Genomic DNA, 25,216 nt, shown 5'->3' on the forward strand with positions numbered 1-25,216 from the left:
AAGGAGCATTTATTTGGACAAATCAGTCATTTGTATGACTTTGTCTCTAGCCCAAATTGACGCCAAGGCTTGTTTTTAGGTCAATCATGACCTTGCCCTCTTTAACGGTCAAGTCCCAGCACCCTAGGAAGTGCGCCCCCTCTGGCCAGGCGGAAAAGGTTCGTCCCGGCTTGTGGTTTCACATAACTCTGGCAGGGGCTGCCATCTTCTAGAGCCAGGACATACCGCTGATATCTCTCACACAGTTGTCCCAAGATCCCAGGCGTAGGGCTTGTGCATAAGGGTGGGTGGTTAGGGGGCATAAGGGTGACTGAGTTGGCTGTTTGATTGACAGTCCTTTACTGCTAATTAGGAAGTCAAATTGCCCAGTGCCAAGTGCCTTTGCTTATTTACAGGAAAATGAACTTCAAATATAGTGCTTACCCTAAAAGCATAAAGAACGTATTAACAACATCATTAGCACTGCAATTTTAGCAGAACCCAACAGCGTTTTAACAGTGCTTTGAGTCAACCCAGTTCCTAAGAGAAGCGGGTCCCTCCTGGCCCTTCTCCCTGGTATTTACAATTAACACTGAATTATACATCTGCAGGGGAGTGGGCCTTTTCCTGTCTGGGTCAGCCATCTTTTCATTCTTGTAGGAAGTCTGAACTCAGATCGTTCTGGAAAACATTACAGCTCGATACTTCTCTCTCTCTCTCTTTCTCTGTCTCTGTCTCTGTCTCTGTCTCTGTCTCTCTCTCTCTCTCTCTCTCTCTCTCTCTCTCTCTCACACACACACACACACACACACACACACAATACAATGTTCTAGGTAAACACAAAAATGCAGCATCCAATGTTCGGTCATTAGATTTCTTTCATACCCTGGCAAAATGCTACCCTGTGCTCCCAAACAGTAGAGCCAATTCCACTTTGCACGTGCATTAGCAGCTACACATATTTATTCTCGGTAGAACAGCTCTACTCCCCTTTCCTTATGGAAAGATCTATAGCTCCCATTGTGAAGACTTTCAATAAAACTCAGGGAAAACTGTAAGCAAGCAGTATCCCCTGTGTCTTTCTGTGCCTCCTGTTATTTCCCTCTTGATTTAAAAGCAACATGGAGCACGGAGCCTGTCTCTGCTGGAAAGGACCCTTAACACTGAAGCAGCTTCAGCTATGGTCTGGTCCTGTGCAGCTATCAGGCACCAGGCTCTTTGTTGGCAAAGCCTGCCTGGAGAGTTCACTCGGGATGAATTAATGGTGGGTAAAGGTCTCAATGTGTGTTTATGCTCTAGACAGCTCACAGTTGACTGAATGTGAGTCATTTAAGAAGAATTAGAGACCATGGTGCACAAGCGCGCTGATAAAGACTTGAGAACTGACCCTCCTGAGGCTTGAGTGGTGTCAACCCTTCCCTACGGAAGGACAGAGAGTCTGGACTTTCACTAACCTTCTCTTCTCTTGAGAACAAAATAGGAGTATTTTATTGTTTATTGTTAGAGTTCAGATTAAGACTTAGATATAAGGTTAATTCTAGGGCTTCTTTGCGATTGAAAACATGATAGATTTGGTGGAATGCACTAACCTGGAAAAGGTATGGCTGGCTGTCTTCTTAAAATGAGGGATCCTAACTTAAGCACTTTCGGTCTCCCACATAGTGTCAGTTTTGAAACTGGGCAAGAAGGAGCACGGACAGACGGGAAGGCTAGGAAAGGGCTCCACGTTTCCAGCTCTGAGACAGTTCCTTTAAGGGGCTTCATTCCCTAGACTAGAAATTAGCTTTAAATCTTTGTAACATGATTATTAAGTAAGATATAGTTAAATGTATTGAATAAATTTTATTATTAAATATATATTATAAGCAAATATATTCAATACTTTTTGTTAATAAAAACCTGGCGGAGTTTCTCAAATGCATTGGAAGCTTATCAAATCCCTCCCCTCCTCGTGTCCCTGTCCCCATCTCTGGGCCCTCTCTGCTTCCCTTATGCACATCATTTCCCTAAAGGAGTTTTTACAACCCTCCCTCTCTCCCTGCCTCCATCCTTCATATATATATATATGTGTGTGTGTGTGTGTGTGTGTGTGTGTGTGTGTGTAATATTAGGTAATGTACTTATGTATTACCTAACACTCATTTTGCTGTCTTAAGTTCCGATGACATGCTCTAGTGTAATTTCATTAGACTTCATTTAGCTTTTTAGTTCATTGACTCTCTCATTCCCACAGACATTTCTTTTATATGAAAAATGGCTGCAGAGTATTGTTACAGTAAATAGTGTGTCTATAACATACATCATGGAGGAAACTCTCTGTTGAATTACGACAACTAAAATTAAGCATCATCTCTCTTTGGCCTGACTGCTCTGCTGTAGAGCGTTGTTTGGAAGCTCGCCACATCCCGGGATCCTGGCGCATTGAAAAGAGAATACGACCTGGCTGGTTAGAAACAGAGATAGAAAAAAAATAGAAAAAGAAAGAAAGAAACAGAGATAGTCCTTTAATCAAACACTTCACGAGTCTTGGAGCATATTTTGATGCCTTTCTTAGAGACTTGGATCATTGTGTTGGAGGAGGTCATTTGCATGGCACATGTCTGTGCACCTGTGATAAAATCAAAGCCCCCCCCCCATGGCTGGCTATCCCCAGATGTCCTCACACACTGCTCCATTTCGTGTGTAATGAACGGTATCACGCTTACAAAAAGAGTCAGCCTTTGTTCCTTGTCAATGCTGCGTTACCCCATTTAACTCAGTTCCCACACCTGCTCTGTAGAAGGCCAGTTATCCTTAGCTAAACATACAGGAAACAGCCCCGAGGGACTCAGCACACCCAAAGAAATAAGCCCGGCCCTGAATGGACCCTCCGGGAGCATCCAACTGGGGTCTGGTTTACCTATTGAAAGGGTAGAGGAAAGAGAAGGAACTGCGTGCATCCTATTTTTACTTCTGTCCCCTTTACCACCAGCAGTTCTGCCCTGCATGGCAGCCAAGGTTTCCGTGTCCTGTGCCCACGGTCTGATAACCTTTCTTGCTTGTGTTTTATGATGCCATATGCTTCTTTCTTAAAATAGTGCGAGGGTCCTCTGATGCAAAGCCACCAATCAGCTCGCTCCCCGAATGTCAGTGGGATGTTCAGGGGAGGACAACTGTGCTTCCCTGTTGAAGACATTTGGGCTCAGATTTCTACTTGGTGAAAATGCTAATTTGGAGAAACTTGGAGATGTGTTTAGTCTCATTGATTTTCTGTTTCCTGGGGTGTAAAATGAAAATAATAGTTCCATCTTCAAGAGGTGTTGGCGTAATAATTAAAAAGGCGATCGCCATGCACGGGAGTTTCTCACTGCTGTCTTCACCTTGACAGGCTAGATTACCCTGCAGTGAAAACCACCAATGTTTCAGGAAACTGCAGCAGCACAAGTGCGCGTCTCTTAGCACAGAGCATTGTCACAGTTTAGGAATCAGTCCGCCTTGCTCCACTGAGATAAAAGCTGGACATAATTAAGGAAAGGAGAGGGAAAATGCTTATTTAGGCTCAGGATTTCAAATATTTTGGCCCACAGTCTTCTGGCTGTTTCCCGTCGGATGATAATGGTGCAGTGCGTCATGGCTCCCGGGCATAGAGGGGAAGAGCCTGCTCTATAGTGACTGGGAAGCAAAGGGGAGAAGAAAGGGCCAGACTCCCAATTTCATTTCAAGGACAAAGTCCAAGGATCCAACTCCCTCTTACTAGGTACTCTCTCTTAGAGGGACATCCTGGCAGTATCACAGAATGGGAACCAAGCCTGCAATGAGCCTTTGTAGCTCCAGCAGCTCATTGCTATCCACTCTAGAACACAAATGGGAGCAGAGGCCGTCGTCCTGGGCTGCAGTTCATCATGCGTGGGATTTGTTCACTTAGCGCTGTTTGCTCACGATCACACAGGCTGCAGTGCCTCCATGCACCTGAGGATTCAGAAAGATTTGGAGAACAAGATTAGCACCTATAATTATCTGCTTTGTAAAAAAAATAGGTCATGGTATGGTCAGTTTCCTGAGCTTTGACTTTTCTCATTTAACAATGTTTTGTGACACCGGGCATGGTGACATATACCTAAAAAAAGCAGCCCTTGGCAGGCTGAGACGGGGACTGTAAATTGATCAGCCTAGGCTGCTTATAACAAGATCTTTTCTTGTATAAAAAATGCATGTATTCATATGTATATATACATATGTTTAAACACATATGGAGATACATACATACATACATACATACATGGAGATAGAAATCTAATGTCAAATTGTTTATGTCAAGGTTGATATTTTTAACACATTTCAACATATGTTGTCATTTCTCTGTTGGACTTTTTCTTTGGTTTTTTTATGGTTATATGAAAAACACTTAATATCATTTCTGTGTTCTAGTGACTTTATTTCTAGAAGATAAATAGCTACAAGTACCTAAGTCTGTTCCCAAAGAATCTTGGCTAAAAAAAAAACCCCACATAATAATATTTGGCAATTCTCAACCTTGGCCTAATCTGTTCTCTATTTTCCCCAGATGTGAGCAGCGATGTCTAATGTCTGATATTTAGCTTAGGCTGAAGGCTTCTCATGAGTGTTAGCAACACTGACTTTGAAGATGTCTGCTTCTGTAAGATCTTGCAGTGTTTCCCACCAGACCTGATCCTCTTTTCTGCCAGTCACTAAAATGGCGCTCCCTCTAGCAATGTGGTTGCTAGGGGTAAGATCTTCTATTTGGACTCACGAGCTGCTCTAGGACAATCCTCCTCCCACCTCAGCTAACTCAGATAAGTAAGAAGCCTTCCCAGCCTGTCACCATGGCCTTGCAGGCCTGTAATCCAAGCACTGGGGAAACTGAGGCAACAGGATCAGGGGCTCAAAGCCACGCTAGTCTACATAGTGAGAGCCCGGTGGGAAAACACACTGTGCAGATGCCCCTAAGACAGAGCTGCAACTGGGAACATGCGCAGATCACTGCCGGGGGTTCACCCTCCTTCACCTCTTTCTCCACCTGTTTAGTTTCAGTGTCTTCAATCACTTCTCTTCATATAGCTGTCTGCTGGTTTCAGGAGAATTTGCACAGAAGAAAATTTGTTACTGAGGATAATTATCATAAGCCTGGAGGAAAAAAATTGCTTTCTATTCAGCATTTTCAGAGGGGAAAATTCCCTTAGCTAAAACAAACAAAAGTCAAAAATGCAAAACCCACCTTGCTCTCAGGATTTAGATGCCTCGAGTGTATTTTTAAGAAGTCCGGCGCCAATTCTAAAATCAGACAGATGAGCTTACTTCTACAAACCCTATTGTCCTCAGATGTCTCCCTGGATCCTGCACCAAATCCCTGCTGGGTTGGATTATAAAACAATAAAGGGAGAATCTGAGACTGACAGACTGTTGTCACAGGCTCTGAAACTCAGTTTGAAGAATCTGTGATCGGCAAAACCAGCTTCTGGGAGAATAAAGCCTTGCAGGCTGTGTGGCTGCTTTCTAATCTCAATCTGCAGAAATGATTACAGTACTTATTAACTAAATATGAAAGCAGGAAGGGTATTCAACCTATTAGAATAGAGGCCAGCTGTAGCTAGTCCATGTAGCAGGATCATTTCCCAAGAGCTGACTGTGACTTCTGCTTAGACATTGCCTAGTTGCCTGCAGTACTTGGCCTCCCACATTGAGAGCCCACCACATCTTCTGGCACAGAATTTAAATGCACTGCACCACGGCCCCTTATCTGTGGTTTTGCCTTCCCCAATGTCAGTGAGTGACCCATGATCAACCACGATCCAAAAATACTAAATGAAAAAATTCCATCAATAATTCATACTTTTATCAACTGCATATCATTCTAAACAGTGAGGTGAACCCTTGCATTGTGTGTGTGTGTGTGTGTGTGTGTGTGTGTGTGTGTGCATGCATATATGTGTGCACAGGTGCACAAGCCTCAGAATGTGCATATGAAGGACCAAGGCTGACATTGGGAATGTCTTCCTCCATCGCTCTACACCTTACTTGTCTCAGACTGGGTCTCTTCACTGAATGTGAAACTTGCTGTCTTAGCTGGAGTGCTATCCAGCAAGCCCCTCCTGTATCCACTTATCCTGCAGACTCCCTTTGCTGGGATTACAGGCATGTGCCATCATACTCAGCTGTCACATGAGTGTTGGAGATCTGAATTCGGGTTTTCATGCTTGTGTAACACTTGGCACACTAGCCATCTCCGCAGCCAGAGTCTTCCCCTTACTGCTGCAGCCAGGGCTCCACATGCTGCCTACTCTTGATCATTAGTAGCGCTCTCGGTTATCAGCTCAACTGCCATGGCATTAGAGTTTCTGGATTCAAGTAGCCCTTATTATACTCAGTAATGGTGCTGATGTACAAGAATGATAATGGAGGCCATGTGGGTATGCCAAAGAGGAGCTGTAAAGTGCTTCCTTCAAATCTACTTGATAAGGACAGGAAAAGAAGTCACATGTTGTGGCTGCTAGGAAAAACAGTGTACATAGCACAGAGGATGTTGTAGCTGGTTTCAGGGATCCCCTAGAAGTCCTGAACCACTCTACTAAATGTGAAACAGCCTGGAAGCTGTGTACCCTTACTCTCTGTCCAATCCCTGCTCCTAAACCATTAGGAATGGATTGCTCCTGGTGTCTCACATTTAGACTGGGAACATTTCAACAGCCCCTGCTGCCTTCACGTCACCATAACTGTTCACTCATCGAGAAAGCCTAGTCTTCCATTGTTACCTTGCTGGCTGATGACTGCCTGTCCTTCCTCACCTCCTGGCCCCAGCTTAACTTTCTTTCCCCTACAAGCTTGCATTATCCCCACAGGGCCTCCGACACCACCCTCCTGCCCCTGTCGCTATGTATTAGCCTCTCATGGACACCTCTAAGTGGAAGAGACCCACCTCATCCATGTAAATCTTTGCAGAATTCTTCCACATGTGGCCCCAGCTGGATACAGAGTGCATTGTTTCCCGTGGCTATTCCTGCATTCAGATCTGACGATTCCATTCAGGGCTTTGTTGTTCTTGTTGATGTCTGTCCTTTCTCCAAATGCCTCCCCTTCATCACCAAACTTTAAGCTCTGGGGATACCAGAAGTCCTGCCTTTATGCTTTTGAGCTAAAATATACATTCTTCCCATAGACAATTAATGCTATTATCAAACTGATCCCTGTGGGTGTGTTCAGGTGACTTCAGGATCTTGTTAAAATGCAGATTTGGAGGCAGAGCTGGGATCTGCAGTTGTAATAAGCTTCCCCAAATCTGCTGGTCTTTGGGATTGTATTTTGAGTAGCAAGGTCTCTGGACACCAAACCAATTTAAGAATGGGCTCTTCAAGTCAAGTGTAGGATGGGATGGGAAAAGGTTGTTATTCAAATAAGTGACAGCGAGACTGATTGCCAGGTTCTTTCCAATTTAGATTATCTGGGTTTAAAAACAAAAATCCCAGGAAAGCCACCTAGGCCTAGTGCAGAGGAGTCCTGTTCTAGGTGATAGAATGTGTGGGGCTGTGTTTCCCTCAACATATTCTCCCTTACTTTCAAAGGTGAAGAAAACTCCCCCTGCATTTTTTTCATAGAACATTATAGGATGGCCATTGTCACACTGTAAGGGAGAGGATAACCACCAAGAGCAAGAACTGAGTTAAGTCAGAACAGGCTAATCACTAAGCATGAGTTATCCGTGGGTGGAGGCAAGCACGGGGTGTGTAAAGGCACCCCTTGGCATCAAGAGCTGTCTGTAAGGATGTTTTAACAACAGACACTGAAGTAGGCTTCAGCAAGGAGGTACACAGCACACAGAACAAGGTCAAAAGCAAACACAAGGAACACATTCCCACCAGCCTCGCGACTAGCTGAAATGAAGTAGTACCAGTGGCCACCAGATACAACCACCAGCTCTGTGCTGTATTTAGTCCCCTTTCCCCACCTTCTATGGAAGCAATAGGAAATGGCACTTCTGACCTTCTACCTCAGGGGGCAAGACTTCGTACATCTTCTAGGAACATCATGCGAGAGTAGAACCATTCCGTCAGCTTCCTTGTTGAACATGGCGGCTGCTGGCCGTATCTGGTCACTGTCCTCTTAAGCTATGCCTAGTGCAACTGGGAAACTGGGTTCTAATTTCATTGCATTTTAATGTATTAAAATGTGAATAGTTTCATATCACAAGCCAGTACCCTTGGGCACCACCAGTTAGAGGATGCCAACTCAAGGAGGTCAGTTAAGAAGACGGAGCACCAAACAAGTAACTGTCCAAGGCAGGCCACAGGCCTCTTGCACATCTTTCTCCTGAGTAAAGAGCCCCCACCTTCAGGTCACATCTTTTAAGATATGAGCTTTCACTAGCAGCTATGCCCACGTTTGTTCTGCTACAATCACGATGATACTTGGCCAATTAAGATCAGGACATACAGCCTTGGGTCAGGCTTAGTGTTCAGGGACTAAATAACGGATTGCTTCAAGCCCCATTGTTTTAATAAGGCCAAATGGGGCTTTCATGGGTCTTCCTGTTCTGACCTGTGAGGCAAAAAGTGAATCTCGAAAAGCTAGCAATGTTCAAAATAGAATTCAGAAAGGATGTAATGTGATTTGAACACAGTTTCTCTCTTCTCGGCAGAGCTACGAGGAGACATAGGATGAAGGCAAAGCCTAAGGATTACAAAATGTGTTTGTCCATGACATAATGAGGTCTAATCCCTTTGGGCATCTGAACCATATTACAAATGCATCTGTCATCTCCCAGATACGGGGTATAATTAGCTGGGGGCCCAGTGATAACACCTGACAGGAGCCGATGCAGGGACATGTACCTGGGACTGGTCTGGCTGATGATCCAGGTGAGAAGGGAGATGCTCTCAAAGGCCTTGATGGGCCCTTGTAGAAAGGAGGATGCAACTGAAGAGACCGCCTCGGCAACACCCGCCCTCCACCCCATCCCTTACATCTCCTCCAGGACAGAGGATGGCAACTAGACACACACTCAACGGTGATGAAAGTGAACCTGACGGTGTTGGTTTGGACTGTATCTTCGCAGATGGGTAGAGGGACAAGCAGGTGAGACAATGGTAGAATCAGCACGCCTAGAAACATCACAAGATGTTAGCTTCCCTCCTGCATTGACTCTTACCTGGCAAAGAACCCTTCATGCCAAACCTGTTTATGGGAGAGACATCAGAGACCTGTCTTTTGTGTAGGTTCGTTTTTTTTAATTAGCATTCAGAAAGTTCTTGGTAAAAGTGACTGTACATTCTTTGATTAACACTATTTTAGTGGGCTCGGAAAGTGGGAGCAGAGGGCAAGGCTGGGACACAGAGGAAACAGGACAGGATTAGAAAGAACATGGACTTGGAGTTGGGCACACCTGGCTGTAAACACCTGTTTCTGTTAATGCTTCATCAATATTACCCAGGGAGCTTGTTAAATGTCTCAAATTCCCGGGGCTCTACAATGACCTACTAAACCAAAATCTCCCGCCCCCAAAGTCTTTTTTTTTTTTTTTAAATAAGCATTCAAGATGACTGTGAAGTGTAGCTTCTCGAAGCCTAGATTCCCTGATTTAGTACCAGTCTCGGGATGTCCTGTGAATGAGTAAATGGATTTGAAACATTTTTTAAAAGTCACTCAGAAAAATCAAGAGTTAAAAAAAAATACAGCTCTGGATTTGCTTTCTTTCGGGTACTGCTCTCTGGAGGTCTCCATAGTGTCGCTTGCCTTGCTAAGCCCTTAATCACAGAGCAGTGGCAGCTGAAGCATTCAGTCAAATCTGTCAGATCGCTAGTGTCCGGAAATTGACGGTTGTTTGAGAATGGGTGGAAAACGGGCTTTCCCCTATGACTGCAACTGAGGACCCTGGAGGAAAGTCCCAATTATCTCAGGGACTTCTACTGGAAGTAAAAATACCAAGGACGCTGTAACAGGTTGTCTAATCCTGAGACGTAGTTGGACCCACCCGACAATATAATTTGTTCTGGCCTCGGTTCCACCCTAGGACTGGGACAGCCGCCTCCTGTAGTAAATCTTGCTTGCCTTTAGCAGCGGGAGGCTTGGAAGGGGGATGACTGTGGCATCCTGCCCTGAGTTTCCAGAGTGAAGGTGGCCACAAACCCTGCTGACTGGGAGCTGCGGGTTTTGCGATTCGCCGAGGGGTGGGGCTGCCCCGAAGAGCGTGCCCAGGAGACCCAGAGCGTCCCTGATAGAAGAGCCGCCGGTTCAGCACTCCGCAGCCCTTTCCCCGGGGTCTCGGGATTCGCCCCGGCCCGCTGAGGTCAAGACCTCTAGTGCGCCTTTCTGCCCCGCCCCGGCCCGCCGTGGCGCTGGTGTAGCGTGGGGGCATGCGGGTGCGGCCGGGGGACGCGAGTGGCAGCGCGCGGGGCGGCGATCAGCGATCGGCCCCGGACGCTCGGGGAGCGGATGGCGGAGCCCACGCGCGCCGCGAAGCCGCGCTGCAGGCAGGGCGTCTTGCCAGGCGCGGGCGCCGCCGTGAAACCTAAAAAGAAAGCTTTTTATTTGCTGAGCATGAAGCCCCCGAAGGACCCCGCCCCCAACAACAATAACAACGTGTCGTTTGTGATCCACTGTCAACTGGGCAAGGAGATCAAGCATATTTGCAGCAACTGCAGCCGGGGGGAGGACGGCCGCGACGGTGAGTGCCGGGCGCGTCGGGGAGGTGGCGGGAAGGTGGCTCTAGGTCTACGGTCCCTGGCGCCGCCGAAGTCTGCCACTCGGACAACTGCTGGAACCTCCGTTCGCTGCCCCCACCCCCACCCCCGGTCCTGCACTTTGCAGAGTGTCACCCCCAGCTAGTGGGTTTGCAGCGGCCTCTCAAAAAGCAACTGTGGGGATTTGACTTAAGAAGAGGGGGGTCTTAAGGGTTCTATTCACAGCAGCCCCAAAAGCTTTTTAAAATGTATTACACCTGCTCCCCCATCTCCCATCTCCCCCACCGCACCCGCATCTCCGCTGGCTCCTTAACTGTGGGATTAGCCGGGTTAGATTACTGATGTGGGCTTCCTTCAGGTGGCTTCCCTTGAAGGAGGTCATTGGCCTTGACCCTGTAGGACCCAGTTCACTGAGGATTTGTGAAGTTGTGTGGAATAGAGTCCCTTTAGAGTAAAATATGGTTGTGATTTTTGTACTAATTTGTTTGGTTGTTCTTATGTGTTTTTGAGTGTCGCTACAGCTGGAGGGATGCCCAGTGTGGGGGAGGTGCAGGCTGTGGCCCTGAGCAGAAAGAGCCAAGGACCGGAGACAGTTGGCCCTGGAGCAGGCAGTAGCCTCTGCTGATGTGAACGTGTGTGGTGGCGCCTTCCTAGGAGCCTCCAGGTGCTTCCCCAGCAGCTCGCAGAGCAGACTCAGGAGGACCGCTGAAGGTCGCAGGAAAAGTTTTAAGCCACGGATTTGACAGAGGAAGCCTTAGCTGAGGGCCAGCCCTGAGCTCACCGCCTAGCTCCAATACACCTGCTTGAGTGGGCAGCTTTCCGATGCTCCCTTTGGAAGAACAGATATTACTTAGACTCCCTCCGGCTCTCTGCTGGCCTCTGAAGTGCTGGGTAATGAAGTGACTGCGGTTGGCCTAATGTCTTTTCAAAATTAGAGTCCTGCTAGCTTAATTATAGTTTTCTTTGATTAAAATGTGAGAGAGGCTGTGCGGTGGGGAGCAAGGCAGTCGAGAGCAAACCGGGACAGTCCTGGAGGTGGGGGAAGAGAGCTAAACTCTTCCGGTTGGAAGAAGAGAATGGTTTCTCAGAAGCACACATTGATGTGAGTTTGTTTCTTCTGCTGACTGCCAACTGGAAACACCAAGATGAATGTGTACGAGCAGATTAATTAGACCCCAAACTAGACCTTTCCCGTGTACTATAATGGAGAATGCGATGCCAGCCAAGCTACTTATTAAACGCCAGTCACTCTGTTGACTGAATGGTATCCCAAATGGGCTGCTTCCCCATTCGTGGGAGCTGGTTTAAATTAGTATCTCTGTGCACTGCTATAATAAGGAAAGGCGTGTTTCTACAATCAAGGATGTATGCTTATGTGTGTAATTATGAGCTCCATCACTGGCAACATGTGTTGTGTGCTGTTCAAGGCAGGCATTATTTTAACCTGTAGTCTGTTTTCTTCTTACGACACATAATGCTTTTTCTCCATAGCTACAAACGTCAGCATGCCCTCACAGAACATACAGAAGAACGTTCTTCTGTCACTAAACAAGTATTTACTTGCAGGCGATCTGTAGATGAGGAGGGCTAAGGTCGTAGTACCTAATTGTTGCCTATTTCTGGACCACTGATGATTCAGTCCTACTGGATGTATGGTGTGCTAGTCTGATGAGGGAAATAGAGTGTAGTCCAGATGGATTCCTTCTTTTTATGTATGGCACGGACATCAGAAATTTTTATGAATTCATTCAGTGTGTGTGGATGTGTATTTGTGTGTGTGGTGTGTGTTTGTGTGTGTGGTGTATATGTGTTTGTGTGGTATGTGTGGTGTGTGTTTGTGTGTGTGGTGTGTATGTGTTTGTGTGGTATGTGTGTTTGTGTGTTTGTGTGTGTTTGTGTGTGTTTGTGTGCGTGTGTGTGGTGTGTGTTTGTATGTTTGGTGTTTGTGTGGTGTGTGTTTGTGTGTGTGGTGTGTGTTTGTGTGCGTGTGTGTGGTGTGTGTTTGTATGTCTGGTGTTTGTGTGTGGTGTGTATGTGTTTGTGTGGTATGTGTGGTGTGTGTTTGTGTGTGTGTGGTGTATGTGTGTGTGTTTGTGTGTGTGGTGTGCCTGTGCCATGTTACCAATATGGAGGTCAGAGAATAATTTCCAGGTGTTAGTTCTTTCCTTCCACCTTTGGGGCTCAGGGATCAAATCCAGGCCTTCAGGCTCTATGCCAAGTGCTTTAACCTTCTCAGCATTTCACCTGAGCAACAGTTATTTCAAAGAAAATGTAGGCTCAGGATTTTCAGGGCACAGACCTCTCCCAGTGGGCCTGTTTGGTAAGGCTTGAGGGAGAAAGACGTTCCTTCCTTCTCCTGCTCGTTCTTCTTCCCAGTGCTGGAGACAAACAGAAGCCTTAGACAGGTTAGGCTAGTACTCTCCTGCTGAGACACGCCTCCCAGGCGGAGAAAGATACAGTGTATTGTGGGTTTGACCTGTGTAGCAGCTCACTTCCTACATGTGTCTAGTTCCTTACCCAACCTTAAAGAGGCCCCTTAGCTGCATCCATAGAAAACTGCGGCCTGTTTAAGAAGTCTTCCCTTAAAATGACAATTATCTTAAACATTTCAAGCAAATTTTAATAATTTTGCCATCTAAAGAGCTATAACCAAATGTCTTTAGCTGACATATAGCAAGTTTTAAAAGAAAAAATATTCTTGCCTAGTTGAAGAGCACATAAAATTATATTTTAGTCATTATCCTTTTGGAATTACATTTATTTACTTGCATATGTATGTGTGTGGACATGGACACTGCACATGGCATCATACATTTGTGGAGGTCACAGGACAGCTTGTAGGAGTTAGTTCTCTTCTTCCAAAATGTGAGGCCCAGGGATTGAACTCAGGCCTTCAGGTCTATGATGCAGTAAAGACTGAGCCACTTGCTGGCCCTAGCAATTATCTTTTTGTTTACTTTTAACGTTCTTAATATTTATGCATCAGTGTTAAAGATGGTTTTGATGACCATATTTTCAGTAAATCTCTTTAATGCTACTACTAACAATAAACTGGAGATGAAACCTACCAATCATTCATGACCAGCTTCTGTTTCTGCCCCTCTTTGCTGTCGGTACTGAAGCTGCTTTCAGATAAGGGAGGGAACTGATGTAATACTTCAGCATGAAAGGCCACAGAGTTTCAAATACAGGATAAAACAAAGGCAGATAGCATTTTTTCGGGACACTGGCATGTTGATTTTTAAATGGTTTTTCTTTCTTCGCCTCCACAGGATGTAGAGACTTTGGAATTATGGTGTGTATGTTCATAGCTATGGGTGTGTCGTCCTTTGCTGTCTCTATAAAGGCAAACTTATCAGAGTCACACATGAGGAGAACCTGCAGAATTTTCTGGTACTTTTCCAAAATATCTCCTTTACCTATTTGTTAGAAAAGCTGGCTGGTAGGAGAAGGGGAAAAATTTATACCTAAATAAAGTACAAATCAAGTGCATTGTAAAGCTATGAGAAATGATTACCTTTCCACTAAAATTTTATATTGGAAGTCAATAGAAAAATACTATTTTATTTATAAATGATTGAAAAGCAAGTTTACAGAGAAATCCAATACAGAAGCAAAGTATTTCTGTATATAATTTCATGAACATTTTATATTCTTATTTTAATTCCCTTTGAGTCTTAATCATGGTGAATTATTTTTAGAAAACAGCCTTATTGGTGATAACTTAGATGTGGGTGTGGGTGTAGCTCAATGGTAGAGCATTGCTTAGCATGTCTGAGAATGTGGGTTCTAGTCTTAACACCACACACAGACAAAACCTCTCCTGTGAAGATGCTGTGTCATTAGAAAGGAAACATTTTAACAGTTTTGAGAAATATTTGGGAGGCTAAGTCTTGTTTTTGTAGTGATGTTCGAAAAGTAATAAAATGATCTTTGGAAATCAAGGCTTTGTTGGTGATTCATCAATATGTCAGCCTGTCTTATTGCACTTAGCCGTGATTCCTGTCTTTGGATACTCCTGTGCTAGCTCAGTGATTCGCCTTCTTGCTGGGTGGACCTCCAAGTTTCAATTTAGGAGACAGAAATATTAATAATATTTCTGAGTCAACTCCTATATGAATTTTTTCAGTTATTGTTTTTGAGGCAGGGTCCCACTGGATATTCAAGGCTGGTCCCAAATGCACATCAATCCTCCTGCCTCAGCCTCCCCAGTGCGAGGATTAGAGGTGCGCACCACTGTGCCTAACTCTCCCATGTGAATGTTGAAGAAGGCATTGTCCTGGATCTTTGTGACCATGAACTGTAAACTTTCAGCAGGATAGTCCTCTTGGGGAGCATGCTCTATGAGTTTCCATGAAGCACAACCCTGCTTTTTACAGAGAAAATCAAAGACGTGCAGAGTAGCCAGTCCTTCAAGGTCAAGCCACGACTCATGTCCAGGCTGTTAGCAGAAGTGTTCCGGAAGAAGGATGCAGCTTCTAACGTTGGTCCACAGCTGGACCCTGGAACTGACAAATACAGCCTCCTCCACTTGCTAGCTGGATAGAATATCACAGTATTATTTACTGCATGGAATTGCGAGGATTAAATGAGATAATTGGTACAAAGCACTTAGCATGGTGCCTGGCAAGAGAACATGCTTGAGAAATATTAGCCGTGATTACTATCATTTGTCTGGTTACCGCCAAGTCCAATTTTGCCTTGGGTTTTTTTCCTTCTGTCTCTACTATGCTGCATTGCCTCTTTTGCAAATAAATTTCTTGGCTTTGGTCCAAGATGAAAATCCTCGTTCTTCTCCATAGCTCATGGTTAAAACGTATATTTTTATATCCTAAGTAAAAGAATGCTATGTGTGTACCTAAATTTATAATGATGAAGTCCTTCTACGGACAATTCAGCAGGCAAAGTAGATGACTCGCTATCCAGTTACTTCTCAGGGTAAAGGAACACAGAGAAGTGAGAGGGAGGGGCCATACGGGCTGCAGGTGGAGTTTGGCGATAGAGCACTTGCCTTAATGGGAGATCTCCTGAGTCTGAACTCAAGCATGCAGAGAGGGTGGGGAAGGTCAGCAAGAAAAGCCAAGTGGACTCCGCAGGAAGGGGTGTGTAAAGTCAGGCAATTCTACTGAAGGTGGACCTTCCAATTCTGTTCAGGAGTCAAGTGCTCCAACAGATGAGATTTGTAAGTTCAGCAGCTTGTCTGTGCAAGGCCCTGCCCTGGTAAGGGAGGATACCAAGAGGATCATCAACCAGTTATTTATTATCTTTGAAAAACTTGAACTTTTAGTGACAGCAAGAAAGTAACTGTCCTACATCTTGAGGACACTGGTCCCTGTGTGAAGAGGGCAGGAAAGCTTCCTGCAGGAGGAGACGTTTGTACCGGGAGAAAGGGAGAGTTTCCCAGGTCAATCGAGAAAACATTTCAGTAGGGAAAATGGGGGACCGAAATCGTGAAAGAGCACTGTATATCCAGGAAAGAGAGTTTGCAGGACAATGTGTGGAATATGGCAGGGAATGGCCTGACAACAGGGGTCCGTGAACACAGCAGCCAGTCTTTTCCAACCGATGACTTGAGAAGCACTGGGAAGATGGAAATCAAAAATACAGGAGAAGAGTCAAGAAGCTGAAGATAGATACTTAAGTCCGCTGAAGGTTGAAGTATCTAAGAGGGAAAGCTGTGGGTTTGGGAGCAGAAAGGGTGGTAGGTCTCACTTGGAGAAAGAGATATCCCAAAAGGCCGAAGGAAGCTGTTGGAGGGGTTCAGATTTCATCTACTAAGCAGCACAGGTTTTTAAGCACAATGACCTCACCAAGTTACCTTTAAAAACAGACTTATGAAAAACTATACAATATACCAAAGGAGACAGACTTACCGCCAAGACTCCTCACTCCCAAATGATCCTAAGGTACATTTGAGTAGGTTTTCACTCTTGTTTTGCTGGTTGTACCCAGCCATGGAGAGGACTCAGTCACCGTGGCCATTCATAGCTCAGGAGAGAGTGTCCCCTGGCCTTGAGCAGTCAAGGTCAAAGGATGGAGATCCTGCAGTTTCAGTCTGCACTCAAACTGTGTTTTGTATACTTTCAACACCAGCAGTGCAAAATCATTACCTAATTTTACTTTTAGCATAGTATCCTTTCTTCATTTCTTTCTCTTATTTTATTTATTTACCTATGTGTTTATTGTTGTGCTGAAGGTTGAGCTCAGGCCCAGGTCACAATAGACAAGTGCCCCATTCATCCACTGCATCCCCCAACCCTCTTTTTGACTATTTTGAAACCGGAACTGACTCTGTGGTTCAGGGAGGTTTTAAATTTGCCCTCCTCCTGCCTCTGCCTGTAATGCAACACCTGCTCTATGTGCCATGCACTACAGTACGGTTCACGAGTTGGGCAAGGGGCTGCAAATTGAAACACATGCACACAGACAGATACACGGGTAACACCAAGAATTTCCCTTTATTGTGTTCCAGGGCAGCTTATATAGGGTCTCCGTCCACGCCCCCTTCCACATCCTCTCAGCTGCAAGCCCACCTGAAACCACTCCTCTGCCCTCAGGAACGCCTGAGGGTCTTGGGCTCAGAGCAGCTGCAAAACAAGTTGTTTGCTCAGAGCAGCTGCAAGCGCAGGAAAACAAGTTATTTGGTCTGGCAGGCAGGGGGTCACAGGCAATCAGTGTCTAGGGGTCCACAGTTCCCAACATCTGCCCTCTGAGTAGCTGGGATTACAGTCTTGTACCATTAGACCTGAATTTAGCATAGCATTCAATTCATGTATATGTCTGTTAACAAATACTTCTATTTAACATCTGCTCCTGTTCACTTTGTTTAGATTAGGTAGCTAAATATTTGTGAAATCCGTAGCTTAACAGAAACCTACATGTAAAGGTGATGAATCCCAAAGATTCATCTAGAATCTGTGCACGACACTTCACACGGTGGATAGAGAAGCCTCTGCCTGTTTTCTAGCCCCAAATGTTTCTCTCCATGGTTTAACGACCAATACAGATGGAAAGAACTCTTTGGACTTAATTGGACATTTGAGGCTCAAGAAGTATCTAAGGTTTGGGAGCAGAGTGGAGCTGTGGAGTAAGCTTTTCACTTGGCATGTATGAGGCTCTGGATTCAATTCTCTAGCACTGAAAAAGAAAAATGTCAAACTGCCAATCTGAAGTGGGGTGGGAACTTTGACCACTTGGGATCCGTCATTGGTTGTATATAATGTGTTATTTCTGGCTAGCAGTTGTGACAAAGCAAAGACATGTTTGGGGTCCAGCTGAAGGCTAGCTAGCCAGGGTTGGGGAAAGAGGTGACTGACCTTCCCTTCACCCCTCATGTTGTTGGGAAGGAAAGGATAGCTCAGTGAGGAAAAGGCTGCAGGTAAGAACCTATCTAAGCAAGGATCCGGGTGTTAGGATGGAAGAAGGAGGAATGGGTGTGGTGATTTCAACCCAGCTCAGAAGTCAGCTAGCCTGTTGGCAGTGACTGTATGAGGACGGATATGGTGGGATTTCCTTAGCGTTGTGCTGTTTTTATACCTAAGGCCAGAGGGAGGGTGGAACATGGCTGTTGGTTGACTCACCTATCAGATAGTGGTGCTACGGTGAACTTGTTGTGAGAAAGGAGAAAAGGATGAATTCACGCCCTGAGAGTACCTGGTCATCCAGAGAATGATGCTACTGTGGCAGAGGTAATCCTCGGATGTCAGAGAAGATGGAGAACCTTTCTCCTTCTTGGGACAAAAAGTTATCTAGGTCTTGTGAGGAAAGACAGCTCTTGAGGTAAACTGTTGTGAATAGATAGGGTCAGGCCAACAAAGCGTCACTAGAGGACAGGATGAAGAGCAAGGGTAAAGAAAAGGTGGAAGGTCCAAGGTCAAGGGTAGAGCCAGAATCTGTCCATGACTTTTCTTTGGTGTCTTATTTCTAGCATCTTGAACAGTGAGTGCATGGATATTAGGCATGGAACAAAATGAGTTCAATCCATGAATGTGTGTGTCAATGTGTTAACTTCCCATCTAGCTGATATGTGCAAATCCATCCATTAAAATGACTTCAAGGACAATGGCTTGCTGGGGGAAGTGCACAGGAGTTGGGGTGTGGTGAGATTTGAGTGAAGGCCATACATGAAGGATTTGGCATGTTTGGATTTGCCTCATGACAAGATATAAGATTCTTTGGGGGGAGTTTTTCTTTAGCAGCTTTATTAAGACATAATTCACTCACCATACCTAATTCACTAACTTGAAGTATGTAAGTGCTTTGGGTATATTCACAAAATCTTATATTCAGCACTAGAGGCAATTGCAAGGCATTTCATCATTCTGTACCTGCCTCCCCAACACGCCAATCCTTTTAGCCAATCTGTCTGATCATCCTATAATTCCCATTTAAGGCAAACAAACACAAATTGGTGTCTGTATGTTTCCCTACTGTATAAGTTTCATGCAAATGGAACCCTGTCCTATTTGTGCCTGACTTCCTTCACTTCATGTAATTGTATTTAAGGCTCAGCATGCTTTATAGCATGGATCATGCCCTTTTTTATTGCTAAATGTATATCTATTGTGTAGGTATGCCAACATTTATCTGTCCATCCATCAGTTGGGTATATGGGTTGTTTCTCTGTGGCTGTTGTGGATATACCATTGTGTACGTTTCTCAGCAAACTTAGATGTAGACTCAGGTCTTCATTTCTCTTCAGTATGTACCTAGGGGTGGCATTGTTGGGTCCTGCAGGAACACGTGTATTAATCACTTGAGGAATTCCAGATTGTGTTCCAAAGTAACCTTTTTTATTTACATTTTTGTGTCAATTTATTTGTGAAAGTCCAATTTGTCCACCTCCTTCTGCTCCTCATTGGCTGTGACTTGGATTATAGCCACTTTTAGGCTATTTGAGACAGAATAAGAGAAAGTTCTGAGGCATTTGGTCAAGAAAGAGTAAAGTGAGACCATTTAAGAGAACTAGTAAGTTTAGAGAACCCAGACAGAAGGCTCTCTCTCTCTCTCTCTCTCTCTCTCTCTCTCTCTCTCTCTCTGTATGTGTGTGTGTGTGCGTGATATTTTCTAGTTCATATATCTTATTCCCTCAAAGATATTAGAAGGGGCTTTTAAAGGTGTGGTCAGCACTTTGAACATTTTAAAGACGACAGCCCAGACACCCAAACCTGCTGTAGTGTTTCTCGTGACATCCACTAATGCTACCAGGGGTGGGCTGTCTTTCCGACCCCACATCTGATCTTCTCAGCCATGTTCATGCCTGAGAATTGCCCTTCACCAAACCTCTCAGGTACGGTATTTTGAATAAAGAAGTTTCACTTTTTATATTGAAGAATTAAGGAGGGAAGAAAATGATTCGGGAAAATTAGTACAAAAATCATCTTCCCAAAGCAAGCTGTCAACTTGAGATTATCAGAGGGATGGGTGTTTACTTCAAGTGTGGAGGCCCAGGGGACCGCTGCTGTCCTCTGCCTACCCTGACTTCTGCACTTCAGACCCTAGTTTCTTCCACCTGGAAAATGAAGTTGGCTGAGGTGGCTAAACCCCAGGCGGTTGTTTGACCCCAGCCTGACCCTGGGACTCCCCGTCCCACCTGGCTTATCAGTTGAGAAAGTTTGCTATAACTTGAGGTATTTAGAAACATGAACTTCACCTGTCGGCAACAATAGGTACATGTTGATTGGCTCATAGCTCCCCACACCTGTTACACACTGTGGGAGTTCATAAGCTACAAAACAGCCCTGAGGAGCCAAAGATGTTCACAGGCCTGTTCTCTACAAAAGCTGCCGGCTAAGCCCTAACTACTGCAAAGTCCTTGTAATTAGAAAATACCATTCCTTTCGAAGCAATTTATCACCAGAGTAGATCTTTGCATTGAAAAGGATCCTAACAATTATCCAACCCCTTATGTGTCTGTATCACTCATGCAAATGACAGTTTGGGTCTTTAATTTGCAAGATGGACTCTAACCATGATATCTAGACTGCCCTCAGTCTCTTGTCCTAGCTTCCAGAGTAGCTTGGACTGTAGGTATGCACCAGAATGCCTGACTCTTAGCACTCTTATTATTTGTTTGGTGTGTGTGTGTGTGTGTGTATGTGTATGTGTGTGTACTGAACAGAGTATCATAGGTGACTAATGTGAGAAGAGTCAGGGACCACAGTTGTGTTCCCCATTCCTGGCTCAAGTCTTGGTCCTTTTAAGAGAGTTCATTAGCTGTCCCAGAGAATTCAGAACAGGTTGGCAATGAAAAGCAGCCTAAGAAGAAAGAACCTATCTTCTGAGTTGAGTTTGTGAGTCTCTTTAGCACCCCCTCCTCCACCATGACCTTTCTGCGGGCCTCGGGCTGGCACTTTTTACCAAGGGGACGGGCTTTCTAATCTCCACCTAGGAGCTAGGCATCTCGACTCCCTTATTGTTTTGCTCTGCCGTGTAGAACAATGGCCCGCGCTATTTTGGCACTTCTGGATGTGCTTGCACCATAATTATTTTGCAACCCACAAAAGTAATTATAAAATCAAATAATTATCTTCTAAACAAGCTGTAACCCCAGCAATGGTTGGGGGAGGGGCAGATAGCGGGGTTGGGGTTTCCCGTCTGCAAGTCCTGCTTTGAAGACTGTGACATTCTACCCCCCCAACCTCAGTCACGGTGTTATTCCTAGTGTGATGGTGGTCTTCTGCTGAGCCCCAGCACCAGGCGTCTCTGAATGTGAGGCACTTAGCACAACCTCAGTGTTACAGGAATGTGAGTAGAAGGAGAAAGGGTGGGGAAAGCGTGGTTGGATGGAAGGACTGGGGCTGGAGCCGAGTGGAAGAGTGCTTTGCATACATGAGGTCCCCGGTTTAGTCCCTAGTGTGGCCGAAGGATGGAGATGGATGGATGGATAGATAGATAGATAGATAGATAGATAGATAGATAGATAGATAATGACTATATAAAATAAGTGGAATTCTTCTGGAGATGTAAGATTTTTAAAAAAAGCATACAAACAAAGCTGACAAGAAAACCTCAGCCTATAAGAATCTAATGCCAGTTGCTGGTTGGAATTGTAAGAGGCTTACCATGGCCAGATTTCTTATCTGGAGGGTGACTAGGCTCTTTTCAAGAGACTTAACCATGTTGATGGTAAAGTGTTGGTCTGATGGATGCCATAGAATCTGTAAATAGCACTAATTCACATTAAGTGAAACCTCATCATCCAATAGTGGAACTCCTCAACACTGTGGAAGGGTGGATCAGAAAGCAACAGGCAGCCCCAAGGATCTGTCACACATTCAAGAAGCAGGCTTTGCCAATCTCAGCACCCACTGATGGATGAGTCTCCTCTCCAGCCACCATAAATGAAACCTGCCACAAGGCAGAAGTGCCTCATTTCCCAGATAAGCACACGGTGAATCATTTTGGCCACCCAAAGCCCTTCTGAATTCCCCTCCAGAACAAACAGTATGCTACACTTTTCTCCTAGCCTTAGTATGGATTATTCGTGCACTGTTAAACAGCCTGTGGCCACCACCCAGACTCAAAGGACACCCAGAAAGACACTCAACTGTCTCGGATATCCAAAGCTGAAAGAGGTTCTTTATAGTGAGAAAAGTAATGAGCGGCAGGCTCCTTGGCCCCTCCCACCTTGTCCTGGATCTTTGAGTTGAACCTGTGCGCAGAATCATATTTATCTTGGTAAGGCTGTAAGAGGTGACTTGGGGTGTCTAGTGAGCAATGGAATGCGAGCCTTGGTCACTGCCTCATGTTAAGCTAGAAGACAAAATGAAGGGGGAGGATGGAATATCTTATGCAAGAAATAAAAATAACAGCAAGAAACCTACAGTAGAAGATCTCCTCTCTGGCAGAACAAAAGTACAAGCATCTAGAAGACATTTGCATAAAAGCCAGAAGGAAGGAACTAGTCCCACTGGAGCTCAGGATGGTGGAACCTGTCGCCGCAGTGTCTGAGAGCTGGGCAGAACCTCAGCGCTCCTCTCTGCTCTAGCCCACCTCGATGAACTGCATTATAGAGTGTCGGTGTGTCTCTGGAAGATCAACAGTCCCTTGTTGTGAGGGCCATCATGGCCCTGGTTTTAATTTTAGGAAGATGATAAAATATCTAATAGGGCAGCCGTGACACGTGTAAGGCTGAACAAATTGAGTTCGGAATGACCAGGGTGTCTGTGTGTTGCATTCCAGGTAAAGTTGGCTTGAAGAAAAACCGATGTAGCACAAATATATTAGCTAAAGATTTATATCACACAATGTATACATGAACCAGAATATAATATTTTTGAACTCAGATTCTGTCAAGAATAGTATTTCCTCTTATGCCAGCCGTAATACTATCCTCCAATAAGAACAATGTATGATATAATATGTTTGAAAATTGTTGGGAGCTGTGCACCCCCAGATCCTGAATTTCTTGTAAACAGAGTGTTATGCTTGCAGCCGCTCTGAGCATGAGACCCTCAGGAGTTCCTGATGGCAGGGGAGTGGTTTCTGGTGGGTTTGGCTGGGGCGTGGCTATCAGTTAAGGATCTCTATATAAGCTGCCCCTGAACACAATACAAGGGGCATTCCTGTTTCAAGGATGACCCATGTCTCTGTGTATATCTTTGTGTATTTAAATCTCCAGGCCCTTGCCCGAGGCTCACGAATGGTCCTGTAGTGCAGGCGCCACAATACAGGAGTAGTACCGTACTGTCACGTGGTACAGGCGGGAGGTACAGAAAATGCCAGAATAAAACTTAGCATTTCTTACGCAAAGTTAAAAATTAATTTTAAAATAGTAGAAGCAGCTGGGGGTCGGTATTTTGGAAGAAGAGAGGAACCAATGGGAGAAGAGAGACGGGAAATGAGGGTAATGGGGCGAGAATATGATGAAAAGAGCAGCAGGAATATCCAACCTGCGGTCCCTGGGCCTCATGCTTCCCAGGATAGCTATACATGTGGTCCAACACGTGTCGATGACGGAGTCATACCGCCAAATCAAAAGTTTGGGCATACGTTTTATACATTGTACATGTGTAAAAATGTCATAAGCCTATTATATTACCCAAGCAAGATGCTATTAAAATTTTTAATTAAAAAATAATCACCTTCTTTTAAAAGCCACCAGCTTAAAATGAGGTTAGATCAAGAATTCATTCTGCCTACTCCCCTCTTGGCACTGCCAAGGGCTCTGGAATTTGCCTTTGGATTTGTAAACAAATGGAAAGGCCCTAACAGGAGTGGCAGACATCGTACAAGCATGTGGTGGATGGGCCAGCATTCATTACTGGCCCCTAACCCGAAGCTAGCTGTGAATTAAGTAGTAAAAATTTACTTTAAAAATACATGGTCTCGAATCCCAGCAAGGTTCAGCCCGAAGGATTCATCTCACCATCATTTCAGAAAACAGGCAGGGTTTATTATTATTATTTTTTTGCATAATCCTAGGAGTGCAATTCCTGGCAGTATTTTCCACAGAGAAGGAATTAGCAGCCTCAGGGGATAAGGGAGCTAGAACTAGACTCCTGTAGTTTCAGCAGACAACCCCTGGGCTGCCACCACCCCCACCATGCCCCCCCCCACTTTGGTTTCCATGTTTGTGAAATGGGGTGCAGGATAGGAGGACCAAGCTTGTTTCCAGAGTCCTGAGAGAATCTAGGGAGAAGGCATCTGGGAATCTTTCACAGACAGGAACATGGGTTTTGTGGTTTTGTATCCATGGAGCTGGCTTGATTCAGAAGGAGGATGAGGCAAAATTCTCTTTTCTCCTGGGGTTCTCCTCTCCATTGCAATCCACAAAGATGGGGGTGCTGAACAGACTGTGTGACTCACAGGGCTTGGAGGTGAAGACACAGAGAGCTATGTTGCTGAGCTAAAGGGACAGATGTCACATTGTGGCTGCAGCATCTTTGTGCTGTGATTTTCCTCACCCCTGTGCCTGGCAGAGCCCTGTTCAGCCTCTGGAAGTCACAGGGCAGTGGCCTGCTTCTCAAGAATGGTCTCTGGAGGCTGCACAGCCCAACAGGCCTCCCTAGTGGCCCTTTCTCTGTGGAAAGATCTAGAGTGGTTAGGCTTAGCATCCGTGAGGAAGTGCTGTTCTTCTTCAGAGTTCACAGTTCTCTGCTTCTTCTGTCGTTGCTTGACAGCCCCAGATGGCAGAGAACTTTTACAATTAACAACTGTATGTGAAACTTAGAGGGAAAAGACTCCGAGAGGAAAGGGACTAGCTGACGACTAACGGGGGAAACTACAGTGTGTACCTTCTGTGTGGTCTTAGACAGACGCCTCTGTACTTTTGTTGCCTTGTGGAAATACAGGTCATTATTATAATATTGAGGTACATTTTTTTTCCTCTCATAAAAGTTTCGGTTAGTTTTAAAACGATGGGAAAGTTACAGTTTTCTGCTTCCTATCTAAATATAAAGCAAAATCAATCGTGCTTTGTTCAGTTTCTGAGGTGGCGGCAACCAATTCTTCCATTTGCTTTTTCAATGCTGATGGGAATAGGGTCTGGGTCACATCTAGTCCTGTCGATAGGGAGGCCAGCAGAAGTGCGGCTCTCCCTGTACAGACTTCTGAAGGAGGGAATG

The 25,216-nt window shown here is 45.1% G+C and overlaps 1 protein-coding gene across 10 annotated transcripts in view; it reads left to right on the forward strand.

The window, feature by feature from the left end:
* The window catches only part of Phactr1 (phosphatase and actin regulator 1), a 449,396-nt gene that overhangs the window by 217,550 nt on the left and 206,630 nt on the right, over window positions 1-25,216 (forward strand). For 2 of the 10 annotated variants that reach the window (XM_085699424.2, XM_085699426.2), the window contains exon 1: window positions 10,387-10,633. The exons of the other annotated variants lie outside the window; for them this stretch is intronic. In XM_085699424.2, coding sequence (XP_085555550.1) covers window positions 10,402-10,633 — 232 coding nt within the window. In that variant the 5' untranslated portion in view covers window positions 10,387-10,401. Of the gene's footprint in view, window positions 1-10,386; window positions 10,634-25,216 lie in introns of those variants that run through there. 10 annotated transcript variants of the gene reach the window in all.

This window comes from Myodes glareolus, chromosome 14 (genome assembly GCF_982192425.1).
Source record: "Myodes glareolus chromosome 14, mMyoGla1.1, whole genome shotgun sequence".
Classification (NCBI taxonomy): domain Eukaryota; kingdom Metazoa; phylum Chordata; class Mammalia; order Rodentia; family Cricetidae; genus Myodes; species Myodes glareolus.